The 18,565-nt window shown below is 36.0% G+C and overlaps 1 protein-coding gene across 1 annotated transcript in view; it reads left to right on the top strand.

The window, feature by feature from the left end:
- The window catches only part of TM9SF2 (transmembrane 9 superfamily member 2), a 29,301-nt gene extending 11,047 nt beyond the window's left edge, over positions 1–18,254 (top strand). The window contains exons 5-17 of the mRNA XM_068928222.1: positions 579–708; positions 2,352–2,476; positions 3,373–3,484; positions 5,880–5,959; positions 6,049–6,157; positions 6,280–6,412; positions 6,663–6,782; positions 8,950–9,007; positions 9,644–9,803; positions 11,344–11,495; positions 12,524–12,635; positions 13,282–13,453; positions 17,581–18,254. Coding sequence (XP_068784323.1) covers positions 579–708; positions 2,352–2,476; positions 3,373–3,484; positions 5,880–5,959; positions 6,049–6,157; positions 6,280–6,412; positions 6,663–6,782; positions 8,950–9,007; positions 9,644–9,803; positions 11,344–11,495; positions 12,524–12,635; positions 13,282–13,453; positions 17,581–17,648 — 1,531 coding nt within the window. The 3' untranslated portion in view covers positions 17,649–18,254. The remainder of the gene's footprint in view (positions 1–578; positions 709–2,351; positions 2,477–3,372; positions 3,485–5,879; positions 5,960–6,048; positions 6,158–6,279; positions 6,413–6,662; positions 6,783–8,949; positions 9,008–9,643; positions 9,804–11,343; positions 11,496–12,523; positions 12,636–13,281; positions 13,454–17,580) is intronic.
- The last annotated feature ends 311 nt before the right edge of the window (positions 18,255–18,565 follow it).

The following is an 18,565-nucleotide window of genomic DNA, read 5'->3' as shown; positions in this document are numbered from 1 at the left end:
CATGAAAAATTATTGCAATTGAGGAACAATGAGAAAACCTGCTGGGTGATTGATTATGTTTAGGAATATGTATGTGTGTGTATATATGTATATATAGGCAATATTTAGGAAGTTTTTTGTTTTATTATAAAGGAAATTGAAATAATAAAGTTCATTTTAGCTGTTTTAGTGGATGGTTCAGGCCATTCTAAAAGACAAAATAGTGAAACAGTTAATCTTCGGAATGAAGAATTAATGTTTTGACCTGTATTCGTGAGGGGACTTTGGAAATCAGTCCAGTGAATAGAATGTATTGGTGGTCACAGAGGAAGCCTCCCATTTCCAAGCCACTTTCTGAAGAAATATATATTTTTTTAAAGGAAGACATTTCAGTCAGAGCTACATACTTGCATCCCATTTAGAAACTGGTTTTGCAGTAAGTGGTGCAGTTTTAAGACATGACATCTGAAAGAAGTTTTATTCTTGTGTTTAGTCTTTCAGTAATTAATGTAGCAAAATTAGATCAATATTAATCTGTTTTCATTTACATTACATTCAATATTTTGAAAGACTGTGAAATAACAGTGTATCATCTACAGGATTGTGGACAACATGCCTGTGACATGGTGCTATGATGTTGAAGATGGCCAGAGGTTCTGCAATCCTGGTTTTCCTATTGGCTGTTATATTACAGAAGATGGCCGTCCAAAAGATGCCTGTGTTATTAATGTATGTTCACAAGATTCTTTTATTTTTTTTTAAGGAGTGTCCTTTTTTTTTTTTTTTTTTTTTTTTTTTTAACTAACTTAATGATTGGCCTTTGTCCTGTTTCTGTGGTGAGTCCTCCCAATCTTAAGAACGCTTATTCCCTAAAATTGGGTAAGTATTTTAGTATCTCTGTAAATATCCACAACTTGTAAGCTTCTTTTGTTTAGAAGAAGCTAAGAACTTTGGCTCCTCTTTGTATAATAGAGAAAAGCTCAAAAAGATGGGAGAAGATAGTGAAAGGTTTGCATGTTCTTATATGTAGGGTGTGCGGGAGAAGAAAAACGTGTTATCCTTCATTGCCTGAAAAAGCTTAAATGTTCTAAGGCTTGGGCTTTACGTTTTTGTGGGATAGAAGTGTTTTCTTGGACGCAGGTTTGCATAGACGTGTTTGTGTTCCTTTGTATGAAAATCAGTACTGCGTGAAGGATTGCTTTCCCTAAAACTGTGCAGGCTAATGCAGAAGGCCAAATATAAGAATCTTAAGTGAACTATAGTTCTCTTGCGAGGGAGAAAGATCTGTTGGATAGCTGGGGGAGTCCCAGATAAACACACTGCAAGATTTGTGGAGATAACATGTTAGAAAATCCAATCTTGTCTTCAAATTACCCCAGACCTCTTCTATGGAGGGGTGACAGAGAACCTGAAGTAGATTTTAGCTTTTTCCCACTTCATGAACCTTCCCAAAGACGACAGTTCCTACAGTTCCTGACCTCTTTCCTTTCCTTTCATAATGAATCAGTTTCAGAGATTCCGGTGTGAATTGATGTTGGAAATACATTCATCATCAAATATGCAGTCTGGCAATATTCTTTTAACCTGGTTTAAATACTTTTCCTTTTGATGAAAGGAAGATAACCTGAAAGACAAGTAACTGAAGAGCTGCAATATATTGATTATATATTGCTTATATAATCACCCTTATAGTTAGGGCCCTTTGAAGAAAGGGATATGGAGAGATAGAACCCTGAAGAAGTGCAGTACTAACTGAACTTCAGTAGATAAAATGTTTGTGATTTAACTTCTTGTTTAACTCGCTAAATTCCAAGCTGATGTGTACCTTCACCTGAGATTTGTATTCAGTATTCTTAGCTGCTGCTTACAGTTCTTTGCTGTGCATCTTTGGGTTCAAACATCAAGGTGATTCTGTCTCTGTGGACAGTTATTTGCATCCTTTACCTTGGAAGGTTCCATTTAATCTATGAAAAAAATGCACAGTGTTTTAAGATAGTTAAATTGTTCATGAAACACTTTTTTATATAAAAGTTGTCACATGACTTTTCCTGTTCAGCTTCTGCTTCCGTTAGGTAAAATGGAACATCTTCAGCTATTGAAACATATCAGGTAAAGTTTGTCTACTTTTCAACTATAGCAAACGGTTTTTACTATTAACGTTTTGGTTTGTCTTTTAAATGCAAGGAAGCACTTCATTGTCTTTGTGTTCCCAGAATCCCATATTCATCTTGTAGGGGAACTTCCTGACAAGAAGACTCTATGCAGTCTAAAAATCCATGTTAAAAGCTTCTGCCCAAAGCTTTAGATGTCTTTGTCTTCCTGATTAACATTTTTCTTTTTTTCCCTCCTTTTTTTTTTTTTTATCATTGCAGTCAGAATTTCATGAAAAAGATACATTTTATATCTTCAACCATGTTGACATAAAAATATATTACCATGTTGTGGAAAATGAAGCTCTGGGAGCAAGACTAGTTGCTGCTAAACTTGAACCAAAAAGGTTAGTGTTTAGAAATAACTTGTCATCAAACAGTGGTCCATCCCAAGATACTTGCTTCCCTTCTGAGACCTGTTGCTAGTCCTGTTGTTAGAAATGCTTTTAGATACCTGACTGGTAGGTTAGTTTTCCTATTGATTTTATAATCAGATGTAGGACAGTCTAATGTAATTTTGTTCTGAATTCCATAGATCCTTCTGCACTAGTTCCTATTCTGACCAAAAAGATCAAATAAAACCTGGAGGTCCTATGCATTCAGTGAAGCAGTCCTCATTTTTCAATGTGTGTGTGTGGGGAATGTTTTGTCTTGTGACTGAATGCAGTGCCAGAGGCAGGAGTTATCAGAGTGCAAAGTTTGTTGTCTTCAGCAATAAAGATTTGAACAGAACGATTTCATAACTATATTAGTCCATTGTTCTGCTGTCTGTATGGCTTTTCCACAACTGATGTCGGGTTTTTTTTATCACTTCTTGGCATCTTGTCTTTTTTTTTTCTTGTATTCTTAGTATACTCACTGAGCTTGTTGCATTGTTGATCCAATGTCATGATCAGGGTATTTTTTCTGCCACCTAACTGTTTTGACAGAAGTTAATACTTCCATTGTATCATGACTTACTGTTTTGGGAGCTCTTAAGAATATTCTGTGATGCTCTGTATATATTCTGTATTCTATAGTTATTTTTTAGAAGAGACAGCTCGTGTTTAAAAAGTTGCGATGGCAAAAATGTCTGCACTTGTGATATGTTGCTTGCGAGTTCTTAAACTCAACAAGTATTAGGAACAATTTTTATATTTTAAGGGAAGAGACCTGAATGAGACCGCTACTTGCGTGAACTTGTATAAAGGCTTTCTTAATAATGTTATCAGTCAGCTTTCATCTTGTGTTTTTCTTCCCACAGTTACAAGCATACTCATCCAGAGAACCCTGATTGCTCAGGAGTACCTATGGATATAAGTAATAAGGCTAACGGAGAAGTCAAAATTGCTTACACGTACTCAGTTACTTTTCATGTGAGTGTTAAGCTTTTTTGTGTTAACTACCCTTGATATCAAATCACTTAAATTAATAATCTTAAGAGATGGACAACTAAAATTATTTCAGAATAGTAAGTTCATCATTTAAAAATTATTTTGTTACTTGAACTAGAAAGTCAAATACAAATTGGGGTTTAACTGCAGGACTTAAGTTTTGCACAAAACCCCCCACTAAACTTAAAAATCATGTATGTTTTTTAAAAGAATTATAATTTCTATGTCTGCCTAGGCTATCTGGTAGATTAGTTCCCAATCCAAGTTCTAAGCCTGAGAAATTATAGGTTTCAGCAAATTAATGTGGTAGGCAGGTGGAAGCTGGTCGTTTTCTGCTCTCCTGTTGCAAAAGCTATTTTTCCTCCAAGATCTTCCTCCCCTGGAAATCTACTAGAAAGTAGGAAGCTGGTATTCTTTGTTTCTTTGCTCTCTATTTAAAAGCAGAGGAGCACCATATTAGGCAACTGCAGGGAGCAATGATATTTGAATGTGCCTCATTCTGGTGATAGGCAAGAGAGATGTATTTTTTTTTTTAATGGAATTTGCTGAAAAACTGTTTCCCAAAGTATTAGTGTAAGACCTCAGAAATGCGAATGGAGAACTAACAAGAGTGAAGGTTGTAATTAACTGGACTTGTTGACTCCCTGTGTATGTATTGAAGGAATAGCTTACACAGAGCTATCACAGCTGTTTTTACTTCCAGTCTCAATGATTCTGTGATCCTTCTGAGGCTGAAGCGGTATACTCTTTACCTTTTTTGTCTTGTTCCAGATTTTCATCAGAATCTTGGCAATTAATAGATGAAAAATATCAATAGGGCACCTTTTAAGTTTGTTTAGCTATTTTAACAATTTTCTTGTTTCTTATTACAAGGTCAAGGTGTCTTTCTAAATGACAGGCCATTGTCAGATACAGACTGTTAATATATTTCTCCTATTTCTAAACGTAGAACTTGCTGTAGGATTCAGTTCAACTATGGTGAAATGGAGACAAAATATTTAATCTTTAAAGTTAGTTGGAAGGTAATGCTGAATTTGTGTGGAAACTACTGCCACCATCATAAGCATGCAGTAAAGTAGCGCCATTACAATGTCAGTCCATCTCTACGCTTCCGCAGACATGAGCCATTTTTTATCTTTCATAAGCTGCTGTAGTGTTTTGAAGTTTACTGTGGTAGTTCTTGACTCTAGTAATGTGCTGGATTACATGGCAAAGCGCAAGGTACAATAAATACTTTAAGAAAAATAGTTAAAAGAGGTTATATTATGTATGACAATTGTTATATTTAGAGAGGTTGCATCGGTCACAATGCTGAAATTGATTTGTATACTAAAAGGTCAGTACTTCTTGGAAAGCTGTGAGGACCTAAAAATTAAGGAATGAACTTAGCTTTGCGCTATTATATTGTTTCTCTTACAAAAATGATGTGTCCAGCTGTGTATGTTTTACTATCTTGTGCACAATATCATGTCTGACATTCCATGAGGTTGGCAGTTCAGGTCATCTCAGGGAGAGGGAAAAGAGCCAGTATAGCTATGGGGAAAAATGTGGTTCTGTCCTAAAGAAGCAAGCTCTTGTGTATTGCAAATTACTGAAATAACACTTTGTCAGTAAAATATCTAGCTATTTTTATTATTTGATTTTATTATTTATGGTTTGTTTAATAGTCTTCATGCTAATCGGCACTACTCCATTTTTCATGTCTACTCTGAAAAGTAAAACAAAAAAAAGCTCTCTGAAGCATTTCTGATCAATGAATATTCAATCTGTATAATGAGTTGAAGTACATAAAGGAACAATTTCTTTTACTCTGCTGACAATGTAGACTTTTTACTGTTGTCTTCCCACCTTGCAGTATAAGCTGACTGTAATTTGAATGGTAGTTGGTGAATAAAATTTGATGCTGAAACAAGGTTGTATCAAAGCAAAGGAAAACTTGGACAGAGCACCACTAGTGGAGTGGAATGCTATGCTTGGTACTCTTTTTTGTAGCAGAGCTTGGTCTCTCGGTGTCTGCGGTATTGACTTAGACTGGCTAAAAAATTAATGTTCTTTGATATTAGGGCGCATGGTTGTTTGAATTCCAGATGAACTGATGCAATTCTTGAAGGGAGAAAGCACAGTTAAATTGATTTGATATGACTTTAAGTCCTAAAAGATACCGGTGCTCAACACTATTTCGAAAATATTTTCTTCTAGATTCTGTGGTCAAATCTTAGGTTTGTTTTAGGCAGTTATTATGAAACTATCCACTTTAAGCCATGTAAAATGAAAGTTTTAATTTGTCATGTGATTGAAGATTACTTTACATGGATAATAACTTGTACATTTAAGTTGGCGACTGACTGTATCTGAAACTGAGACATTTACCTTTCAGGAAGAAAAAAATATAAGATGGGCATCAAGATGGGATTATATTTTGGAATCCATGCCTCACACTCACATCCAATGGTTTAGGTGAGAAGAAGGATGTTTGTGCTCAAGTGTTCTGTCCTGAGGACTTCTCATATTGGAATTTTAATGGTGCATTTTTTGTCTTAATACAGTATCATGAATTCCCTGGTGATTGTTCTTTTTCTCTCTGGAATGGTAGCTATGATTATGTTGAGGACGCTGCATAAAGACATTGCAAGATACAATCAGATGGATTCCACTGTAAGTCTGCAGTGTACCTGCTAAAATGTATTCGGAGTGTAATTTTTTCAGCTAAATATTTTCCTGTAGCAGGCTATTTAAATGGTGATCCATTATTTTAAAATAGTGTGTTTCCTTTACAGGAAGATGCTCAGGAGGAATTTGGCTGGAAACTGGTTCATGGTGATATTTTCAGGCCCCCAAGAAAAGGAATGCTGCTGTCTGTTTTTCTAGGCTCTGGCACGCAGATCTTAATAATGACTTTTGTTACCCTATGTAAGTAATATGGTGAGGGAGAAGATAGTTGAGCACACAGTATCTCTTACTGCTCATTGCGTGGGACTAATAAAAATGCTAATTTCTATTCTATCTAGAAATTTTTTAAAAGACTAAGATTAGAAACAGCTGAGCTGGTGCAGTAGATATACGACTTAATATATAGAGAGATTTTAAGAAAATAACTGATGTACTGATTTTAAACCAAATGTGTAATTCAGTTCTAAAATTGTGCATCTCTGCTTCATAGTTTTTGCTTGCCTGGGATTTTTGTCACCTGCTAACCGGGGAGCTCTAATGACTTGTGCTGTAGTCTTGTGGGTATTGCTTGGAACTCCAGCAGGCTATGTTGCTGCCAGATTCTACAAGTGTAAGTAAAAGTTATTTAAAATGACAGGGCTTGAGTTAATTAAACTGAATTATCATCACAGAACTGATTTTTATTTTATGGTACTGTTCATAGTTTCCCTCAGGGCAGGATAGAGAAATGTACTTAACAACACAAAACAACTATAAAACATAGTTAAATTGTTATGTCATATTTAAATAACATAGTTAAATTGATTTTGATGTGATCATGCCTGAAGACCATGAATTGCTCTCACAGCTATGTATTTATGGGTGGGGGAAACAAATTTCATTTTATTAATACTAAGCTCATTACTTCTGACAATTTTGTACCTCTTTTTTCCCACAGTTGGGCGGAGGGGGAAATCCTTAACTTACTTTCAGCTTTTGCCACAGATGTTACTTTTTTCACACATTTGTTTCCTAAATCATGAATTCCTCTGTACTTGCTTTCCTGAGGTTTGGGTCACCTGTCTGTATTAGCGTGTTTCCTAGCTGTTTAGGAGACTAGTACTGGTTAGACTGAAGAAAAAGTTATTAAGAGTTCTCTGGTGTGGAAATCCACCCAGTGGTGTTTGGGCCCCTTATAGCAGTTGTAGTATTTTCCTCAATTGATCCCAGTTAGCCCTCGTTTGAAGGCCTACCAGCCTTAAATGATTTGTCCCTCTACCCTTTGTTTTATTTTCAAGTGAAGCATTCCACCTACAGCTTGCTTTACTTACCTTATTTAAGGCACAAGACTGTTCATGACTTTGAGGTAGGTCTTTTGGACTAAATTACTTCTGAGCAGATTGAGCTATGAAAGGAATTTATTTCTGAACTGTGACCTCACTGTACACATTGGGTCCTCCAGTTTCTCCTAACCGTTATGCAGTTGTCATGTGGGGAAAACCACTGGGGAAAAAAGGGTTAGCATTTTGTAGGGAGCTTTTCTACAGTGGTGGAGATGAGGTCATAAACTATTTCCTTGTTCTAATTTCCAATTAGAGTTTAGTGAAATGAAACTTCAGGACTGAAAGCGTACCTGAAAACAGAAGTACTCTTTACGTCGTGCTGGATGTTTTGTATTTTGAAAAATATTTGAAAGTATGTTGATGGTAAATTGATTCTGTATCTTCAGTGAAGAGGTGGCTAAAGTGTTTCATATTGTGTTTACTGAGAATCATTTTGGTGATATTTGGATATTCTGTTTAGTGAGACAGGCATTGCTTCAAAGATATGCCTGTTGTCCATGACAATTGGTGGTCCACACAGTGTATGGAGAACGTAAACATGAATGTTTCTCCTTATGTTATAAAATATTGTGGGACATATGAAGCAAAATACAACTGGAACATGTATTTAGGTTTTAGATTTTTGTTGTTGTTGTTGACATTGCATTTAAAGTGAAGCCTGAGTTGAAAATAAATGGTTAATCTTGATAACCGGTGCCAAGTTCTACCAAGATTTTATGAAGGGATAGAAACCTAATTAAAATCATGCTAATCATAATCACTTCTGACTCTTGAAATAAGAAAGCATATCATTATGACACTGCTCAGATGAAATTGTCAGCCTCACTGAATTCCGGCAGGATATTTTAATTTTGAAAGTATGCTGACTAGAGTTCTTATCAGTGTAGAACGAATTCATACAGTTTTTTTAATAAAGCTAATAAAGTATTGTGATATCAGCACTACTTAATGCTTTTGAGAGTAGCAGAACATTACTGTTTCCTGTAAGCATTTTGGTCTTGACTTCCTTGTAAGATTCTTAGACAATAAATATTTGAAGATAACTGTTAAGCTTGCTTTTTCTATATTTATATTTTTTTCTACTTGAACCTGCAGTCAAATACTGGAAAGCTTAAACGCCTTAAACACACAAGGTTTATACTGTTTTTAAAGACTTAAACACACACTGCAAATCTGTTTCCTTCTTTTAACATAGAAAGATAAAGTTGCCAGAGGCCCAACTTATTTATTCAGACACTTTTCCTGAGCTTGGTTCGAGGTTTTCTTTTGTGATTAAGCAGTATGATGAGGGAAATTCATTTTCCTAACTGAAGACGTAGTGTACTGTTTTAAACTTGGGCGTGATTACACGTTATTTGAGTTGCTGCAAGCTAAGTAAAACTGCTAAATCGACTGGAAAATTAATAGTTGTGAGCTTAATGCATATTTTGATAACTGTCAAATATTTTAATATAGCATTTGGAGGTGAGAAATGGAAAACAAATGTCCTGCTGACATCATTCCTTTGTCCTGGGTAAGTCAGAATATAGCTGTGATTAAAAGAATTAAATTGCTTTTCTGACATGCATAGCTAATTTTAAGCTTCAGCTATACAAGTAAATCTTATTACATCATCCCTTTGTTCTAGAAGCTATGGGAACACCAATGTGCAGTTGACAAAGATAAATATGCTAGCGGCATATCATCCTTAGATTTTTTTTTTGTAAGCTTTTTGTTTATTCTTGACACATGAAAAGGTTGGTTAAGTAAGAGCAACGTGATAGTAAGTTTTAGACAGGCACACTTTTTCATTGATTTCTCTTGTATTCTCTAGGCTGTTTCTCTGAGCACACTGTAGTTGGTCTTATATGGTGTCATATACTGTATAATCACTGTGCTAAATTTTCCTACTTAATCACAGCAAGCAGTCTTACCCTGAAGTGTAGTTAAGACAAGCATATATTTGAAACTGGTTAGTTGGAACGTCAGCTCCTGCTGGAGTTCAGTCCCACCAGATTAAACAAGAAGGGCTAGCTTGACCTCTTCATTTTGATATTTTATGTATGTCACTTGGTTGTAACAGAGATTGCAATAAAATTTTAATACAGTGCTATTGACAACGTTAAATTTTGAGTATTTCTGTGCTTTAAGTATGTTATGTGTTTTTCAGAATTGTATTTGCAGATTTTTTTATCATGAACCTCATTCTCTGGGGAGAAGGATCTTCAGCAGCTATTCCATTTGGTACTCTGGTTGCTATTTTGGCACTCTGGTTTTGCATATCTGTACCGCTGACCTTTATTGGTGCCTATTTCGGTTTTAAGAAAAATGTAAGTGTTTTTCTTAAGAGAAATTGATTTGTAAGTGTGTGTGTGTGTGTGTATGTATGTTGTATGGACTATGATTGAAGTAGTGCCTAAGTCAGCTTCAGGCCTGTTCAGCTACTTAAGAGTTGCATTAGGCACCTGCTCTTGAGATGCCAAGATTTCTGATTTTAGTCAGAAAAATGATGATAGCCATCACTATCATCTTTAGTGGTGGTGATATCCCTCAACAATGATTAGAGTTATCATTATATTTAACTGAATGGCTGCTCCAGATAAAGTAGTGATCTGAGTATTCTTTATTTTAATTAGCATCTCTTTCATTACTAGAAAATGTTGTTGACCTAGCTAAAAATAAGAAAAGTAACTTACGGATTTCTGGGTTTTTTTCCCCATGTTTTTTGTTTCTTACCTCTGTCCACACTGAATCTTAGGAAGAATATTTTCTGATGAAATGGCTAGACTTCCCTTGAAATCTCTTTGCGTCTTCAGTAAATGAATATCGCTGTTTGGCAGCCACTGACTAAACTAGATGGAAGTTCCTCCGAAACTGACCGATAGTACATACTGATACGAGGACTCTTTGTGACGTGGGTCACCAAAGCCTTCCTAAATAGTGAAATTGGCGCTTGCTTTTTGCTTAAAAAGTGTTTTACTGTGCCGTACAATCTGAAAATATCAGAACTAATGGATTTTGAGCTTACTTTGTGTATAGGAAGCCAGAGTTTCAGCTCTCTAACTCTCAAGGAATGCCTTCGGAGAAAATTGAAGTATTCTCAGAGTTTTTTTTAGATCAATTGTAGTTGTCCCATTTTTCTTAACTGGAATTCAGAATTTTTTTTCCAATAGCCAGGCTGAAATTCCAGCAAACAACCCTGCCTTGTACAATGACAGGTGCTTTTAAAAAGGAGGATTTGATAAGCTGCAAGGCAATGTAAAAGATATCATAAATACGTTAAAATTGAAAAAGAAAAGAAGCACCTGGCCATACTTATTGGTGCTCTTGATATAATCTTTAAGAAAGGGGAAAGATGACAAAGTGCTCATTTATCTGCCTTAAATTTTTCTTCCAACCATGCTGGTCTACATATGCAGCTTAAATCCATGCCAGGCTTAATCCTCTCATTTTGTAAGTTTACCCTAATGTGATTCTTGGAGTACGTCCTAAAGAATAACATACAAGGGTGGTTTTTAGAAGGGGACGTCGGAGTCTGCACCACCACCGTCCCCAAGTTGAAAAGTGGAAAATGAGCTCAGGCTCTGTAACGAATCACTGATCATTTAATCGTAAAGAGGGAAGTCCAGAATATTTGCTGCTCTGTTTTCTGCAAGAGGTCACTTTAAACGATTTGCTCTGCAGATGTTGATAGCAGTACCAGTTGCAAATGTACACGTGTAGTGGTAGATGGGTGTATGTCTAATACAAATAGTGATAGACTTGCCAGAAGTAGATTTCTGCTTTTCTTTTTTTTCCAGAGGAAAGCAAAAAGGTGGTGGTGTATTTTTACTTGTTATTTATTTAGCAATCTGTTATTCTCATTTAAAGGCTATTGAACACCCTGTTCGCACAAATCAAATTCCTCGCCAGATTCCTGAACAATCGTTCTATACGAAGCCATTGCCTGGCATTATCATGGGAGGGATTCTGCCTTTTGGATGTATCTTCATACAGTTGTTCTTTATACTTAATAGTATTTGGTAAGTTAAATACGCTCTGTTTGAGCTTCCTCTGTCATACAAAGTTGGAATTCCTCTGTGAAGGTTTTCTTCCAGATATTTTGATGGATTTTAGGGGCTGCAGAGTTACCAATATACTGATAAAAATATAAATGCATCATTTTAACATTTTGTAATTTAGAAGGTGTTCTGCGCCTGTATTGCTTGTCTAGGGGTGCAGAGACGTGGCTGTGATATGCTTAGCAATCCGCAGCTGACCTACAATATTCAGATAGTTAGGTTTCTCATGCTACTTCTCTGACTTTGTGTGGAAGTGGCTCTGAAGCTGACATATGGCATATAACTTGAGAAGAGTAAGTATATTAAAAATGACTGGAGTTTTTTGTTGGGCTAGAAATGTAGCCGTATTGCTACATGGACAAAAATAAAACACAAAAGCTTTTCCTAAATCTTTTGAAAGGCACCAGGGAGTAATTCATTTAAACATTGAAAATAACTCACTGAAGACTTGTTCAGTGTAAATGAATTCTGATGTGAGCTCATAGCACACTGACAAACTAATCTACTGTGAGGTATTTGCCTTCCTTCTGGCACAATTTAGTTACTGGATCTCTTTAAACTGTTTCTGAACCTTGAATAGGTGCCCGTACCCAGCATACACATCTACAGCATTTGACATTTCTTATTATTTTGCAGCTCTGCCCCTTTGATTGAAATGTGAGGTGAAATCCAAGTTCTGCTGAAGTCAGTGGAAGAGGTCACGCTGACTTCACTGGAACTGTAATTTCACTTATTATGTCCAGTCAGTTCTTTCCTAAAACCCCAAATAGCAGGGGCATGCTTTGCACTTGCTTTCTCACTGTTTCAGACTATAGCTGCTGAGGCTCATATTCTTGATTCGGAAAGCAAATTAGTCAATTGTATCACACCAGTGACAGTACCTCAATAGGAAAGGAAATAAGATGACGCTGATGTTACTGTATATGAGGAAAATACAATATTAGCATAATGTGCATTTTAAATGGTGTTTTTTGGAAACCCTTCTACAGGTCTCACCAGATGTATTACATGTTTGGCTTCCTGTTTCTGGTATTCATTATTTTGGTTATTACATGTTCTGAAGCCACAATACTGCTCTGCTACTTCCATCTATGTGCAGAGGTAAGAAATATTCTTCGGTGTTCATGCCTAATACTGTTTTAAGGATGCTTCCACAGAATTTTAAGGTTTTTGTGATTGAAAATAAGTATTACAGGGTTTAACATAAATATAGTTACTAAATGTCTTTGAAGCATGTTTTTAAAAAGTAAAGCAAATTCAGGCTAGTTCTGGAAAAACTTGTAATAAATAATAAAACCCTGCACTGAGCACCACTAAGTCAGACACCTCATGTTCAGAGTCTAAATCTCTGTCTTCTGAAGGTGTTAAAGAAATCCATTTTTGTTTAATCAAAGCACGTTGTCGCATGTGCCCAACCTGCAAAAAAAGCGTCTGTAGCTGGCAATAGTAGGCCTGGCGTATGTTGTTGTTTGGGTTTTTAGATTTTTGCCTGTTTGATATTGATCTTTAGCTTTCTTATCTCTAATTGTGAATGGTCTAGTTAAAGCACTGTTGGTTACAGATTTTTGTTTGTAGACAAACACTATGAAAACTGACTTTTGGATAACGTGATAACAGAAAAAGTTTGCTTGTAATTCTGCATTTGGTAAGATGGTCAGTGTGTTAGAGGTATATGAAATATTACTTACACGTTTTTCTTTACGTGTTTTTCACGCTTTTCTTTTCTTTTTTTCCTTATGCCTTCTAGGACTATCACTGGCAGTGGCGTTCATTTCTCACTAGTGGTTTCACTGCAGTTTATTTCTTAATATACGCTATACATTATTTTTTTTCTAAACTGCAAATCACAGGAACAGCTAGCACCATTTTGTACTTTGGTTATACCATGATTATGGTTTTGATTTTCTTCCTTTTCACAGGTAAGTATATTGAACTTTGGTTAAATGTTGAGTCTAACTTTAGCTTTGCTCAGGAGAACCCTTGGGAAAAAATATCTTGATACAGGATCATAAATTAGTATAAAGTCTTTGATTTCTGCTGATCTACTTCCATTGCATTTTGCAACTCTGATCACAGAATCTAATGAAAGAGATGAAATGGGGAGGAGGCAGAAGTGGACTGCCCCGTTTGAGGAGTTGCCTACAATTAGAACTTCAAACATGACCTCTTTGAACAAGATAAATAGTTCTCCAGATTTCATTCCTGTGACAAACTCAATTTTTTAAGTTAGTTAAGTAGGGTGAAAAACCCTTCAAAAACACCATCAGGTCTACAGTAACAGTGGCAGTTAAAAAAGAAACGGCAACTTTTGTGGGATAGAGGGAAAGGACAGAAGATGAGTAAAAGTTAACAGTGAAGACATTTTTTTCCTGTGTTTTCTCTACTAGAGCTTTTTACCTTCTTTCCCAGTTGTACTAAAGAAGTGACAGGGGAAGGGGAACAGAACTACTTAAGCAAAGTTCTCATAACCATTTCCTGATAACCATTTCCTGACATAGTCTTATCTTCATTGTCTGCTCCTGAGAAAGTACCCACCTTAGGTGCTGCACTTCGATTTCCTCTTCAGTAAGTGAGATGAGGTGGCAAAATTTTCCCTTTGTCGTCCTTAGTACTGAAAAGGAATCTTCAGTCACGCATGTGAGAAACATGCCCCCTTGTTTGGGGGAAGGAATGGCTGTGAAGGATGCAAGAAGTCTCTTTTCAAACTTTCATGATAGAAGGTACCAACTAGCAACTCCTCAAAAACCTTGAAAATACTGTATTCCGTTCCAGCAAAATATGTAGCCGGTCTTTGTGGACTTCACCATTCAGAGCAGTATTTTAAAAATTATTTTGAACTGAGAGATACTTTAAATGATTTAAAGCTCCACATTTATGATACAGCTTAATGTTTTCTGAGGCTCTGATATGGATTTATATGTATGCCTGTAAAGGCCGTATTTCAAGGCTTCTCAGAACTGAAATGGCTTGCCATCAGAGCTTTTAATACAGATGTCACTGTAAGTAGAATTTTCAGTTCCACGTAATATAGAGGAGAACCAAAAAAGTCCAGTGGGAGAACTGAAATTTGAGTTGTGCTCACTTTAAGAGTAACAGAATACTAATTTCAAAGACCTCACCACTTCAACCTAGGAAATACTGAAGCAGTTGGTACACCAGAACTGAATGCAGGTGATGATGATTTAGGAGCAAGGTACTAAAAAGAATTGCTTGGGTCATTGCTTATTCAAAGAAGGGAACTGGACTCTAGTAGGTTATATAATCAGTTTTCAAAAGTGATCAAACTGTGTTCTAAAAGTAGTTAGTTTTTCTTCTGTGCTTCTCTTAAAAAGTCAGTCTAATCTCTTTTGGTATTGTTTGTAAATGTTTTGTGAGTTACAGCTCATCTTTACTTTTATTTATATTTCATATACTGATTAGCAAGCTATTCTAAATACATAGATCTGAAATTCTGCCTTCCTTTCTCACTTACTCCCTTTTATTTCTCACTCTGCCTTTTTTTAACCTTGATTCCTTATAGGGGTACTAATTTCTCATTGAAGTAAAGAATTTAAGAATGCGTGGTTGTTTGGACTAGTAACAAAGTGTACTGCAGTATGCAGATCAATTTTAAATGCAATGCAAATTTATAACATGGCATGAAAAAATAAGCAGGCCTTACCTATAGGTAACATCAATTCATTTAGTTTCATTAGCTTTTCTAATAAATATTGGGCCTTTAGCAGTAGACATTTTTGGCTAAAACCAGAAGTGTTTACCGTGTCTGCTTTATTCAGTCTGTTCTTTGGATGCATGCAGTGATTCTGGAGTGTTACATGTAAGTTGCGGGGGACTGTGCAGCGAGTGTGTCACTTCTGTGCTGAGACTTGGCTTAGCTGCCTTTCTGCACCTAAGGCACCATACAATTTCCATCTTTCATTTGCCTTTAATCTGTCGAGTCAGTCATGTCACATGACATCATCGGAAGGCATCGAGATGTGTCCAGTGCATCCCCCCTTTTTCTTTGCTCTCACGTTCACTTCCAGTTGGTCATCAGCAATTGGTTGTGCAGTGTCTGCCATCAAATTTGGGGAGTCCTTTTCAAGGGTGGGTTCACAAAGATGCAAAGGGCAGGTTGTTTATCTCGGACCTTTCGGATGCTTTCTGTGGTAGTCACTTGTATGTAATTGGAACAGTGGTGAGACAAGTTATGCTGTGCAGCTCAAACTAAACTTCTAGTCTTATGCTTTAGTTCTTAGAAATTTTCAATGTCAGTGTTGAAATTAGGTGAGGATACATACAAAGTTAACCTTAGGGTCAACAACTTTGAGACATCATATGCTTCTTGAGACATCACACTATTTCCCCTCCGCCCCAATTAATTGCACATAATCCTTCAATTTGAGGAACATTCATATTTCTTTAGACTTGAGAATAACTGTGTCCATTTGGCTTGGTATGCTAAATGCCTTCACAGGCAGATACATTCACTTCTCTCAGAGATTTGTTGAAGTGCTTTGAGATAAGGCTTTACAGAAAAAGATAGAGGCAGGGTAAAGAATGGTAAATGAAATAGCCCACTAGCAATTTAGCAAAAACTACTCCTAAAGGCAACTGAGTTCGTATGTCAAAATGATAAAGAAGCTAAAAAGAGAAACTCATAATTGTTGTATCAAAACTATTCTGCTGCTGCTTACTCATCTGTTAAAAATTGTCAGTATCAGGAAGGGTTTTGACGGTGCCCTGCTGCTATGTCAGTGTAACACATGCTTCAGGCACTTGCTTCCATACTGCATTCCAGGTCATTGATCAGACTCAGCAGGCAAAATACCGGGAGCTACGTGACAAATCTTTGATTCACAGCTGGGACCAAAACTACGTATCATAGTAAATGAGTCAGTTAAACATCAGTAGTTTAGCAAGCGTGAAAAAAAAATTACTGTGATATCATTCATGGTTCCTTACAAGCTTTTATAGTGAATGAGTTGGCACACAACTCTTATTGTGCCTCTTCTCAAATCTTAAATTAAAAAGTGTGTGTGTGTGGTGGTGGTGGTGTGGGGGCTTTGTTTGTTTTCTTTTTTAAGAGCTTGCTTATCTCTTGCATAAGTTAAGGCTATGATATAGAGGTGCTCAAGCAAAATCAGATCATCTTTAGGGCTTTTTTCCTGTCCTAGTTTTTGTGGGAAGTAAAGGTTTCCCTAACAGGTGTTCTAGACTGCTTTCGAGTCCATTATCTATCTTTCTAACTGAGGCTGCATTTTGAAGGGATACAATTAGATTGACAAACCCCAACTATATTAACTGCTCTGCATTTGAAAAAGTATTTTATTTAAAAACCTGTATCTGTTGTATCTTCACGAAGAAAAAGGATGCAGCTAACTCTACTTTAGCTAAAAGGTTGTAATTAATAAGGGAAACAAACCTCACCCTTTAATTTCAGTTCAATTTGCTTATACCTTTTGACTTGTAAGTATTTAGAAGTGCTTATTTTGAGGTATGTAGCACAGAAATATTTTCAGTAGGAGATGCAAATTGCGTTGTAACTTCCCCGTATTCTGAAAATTATATTAATTTGATTTAAGCAGGAATTAATATAGTACTGTAATTTCCCAAGACCTTGACACACAAACTGAGAAATGCGAAACTTTCGATGCTGTTAATCTAGTTGTATTACTAAATGTACAACACTATTTTGACCAGTTGAGCAGGTCAGTTAGTGTGCATAACTAGTCAGTGAAGAGGGGTGAAATGGAGCAGTATGAAAGAGCTAGACTGGGGAATAATGAAAGCAACAAAGAACAAATATAGAGGAAGAGAAACAACACAGAGTCTTCCACAGGATGAGCTCAATGACTGTGAAAATGATGAGATACTTGATGTAGTTGTTGAAGTCTTGGAGGGTGATGTTCTGTCTGTAAATGTCTATTATCTGATCTGTTGGATGTACTGAGGACTAAAGGAAGGAGATTGCATGTGCATATGTCCTAATTTACAAACTATAAATAGAAATTGAGGATGTCTCCTATGCACAGTGTCCTAACATAACTTTTTTTTATTATTTTAGGGACAATTGGATTCTTTGCGTGCTTTTGGTTCGTAACAAAAATATACAGCGTGGTGAAAGTTGACTGAAGAAACCAATGTAAAGAATTAACACAGAAGACGTTTAATCTTCATTAACGTAACTTAAAGACCTGGTCTAGTTGATGAACTTGGGCTTTATCAGAAGTATTTCGCTTCCTGTTCTTTGAGAATGATACTGAATATGCAGCTGCCCAAACACTTTTTCCACTAACACGTTTGTATTGTGACTTAACCTGTTTTCATTCAGATCTTAAGGAAGATCAGAGTTAGGATATTTATGCATTTGTAAATACAATATACTTTAAAAGAAATGTTAAGTTCTAATGGCAGAATAGAAGTGGCTGTATTACACAACTTAATGATTCTTCTGATTAAAGTACAATTGTAAATAGGATTTTCTAGCTTGGTAGGTGGGATGAATTATTTTTCTTTGAGGGAAATGAGACTTTTTATTATGCGAACTTTGAAGGATGACTCTTTAAGAAGTGTTGCTTTTAGTTTGGATGTGATTTTTATTTTTTACTGGTATTATGTCCATAAATATTCTGATTTCTGTGACTTCATTAGTTTCAGTGTTCTTGGCCTTTTAAACTATGTGCCTCTTGAGTCCTTGAATTTATAAATTCATAATCTAATAAATATTGTAAAAATGTCTTTGGTGGGTCATTACATATAAGTTCATAAAAATCTGTAGATACAATTATACTGATGAGGGATGCTTAAAAACTGCACAAAGTATTTTATGTTATTTTCTGTGCAGATTCTATAATCTGCAAGAAATATAGTTATTTGTGCTACGTGACTATAACACTAACATGTGTTTGTGGCGCATGAGAATGAAATTATGCACACACTTCCCAAAAACACTCTGCAACACTAAAACCAGACACTTTCTTTCTGAGACTGCTATGGAATTGTTAGTGTGTTGAGAGGATCGTAATGCATGAGTCAGCATTTACTGTTGA

The sequence above is a fragment of the Struthio camelus genome, chromosome 1 (genome assembly GCF_040807025.1).
Source record: "Struthio camelus isolate bStrCam1 chromosome 1, bStrCam1.hap1, whole genome shotgun sequence".
NCBI classification, from domain to species: domain Eukaryota; kingdom Metazoa; phylum Chordata; class Aves; order Struthioniformes; family Struthionidae; genus Struthio; species Struthio camelus.
Note: the sequence above shows the minus strand (reverse complement) of the source record. Positions and strands in the feature narration are given on the sequence as shown.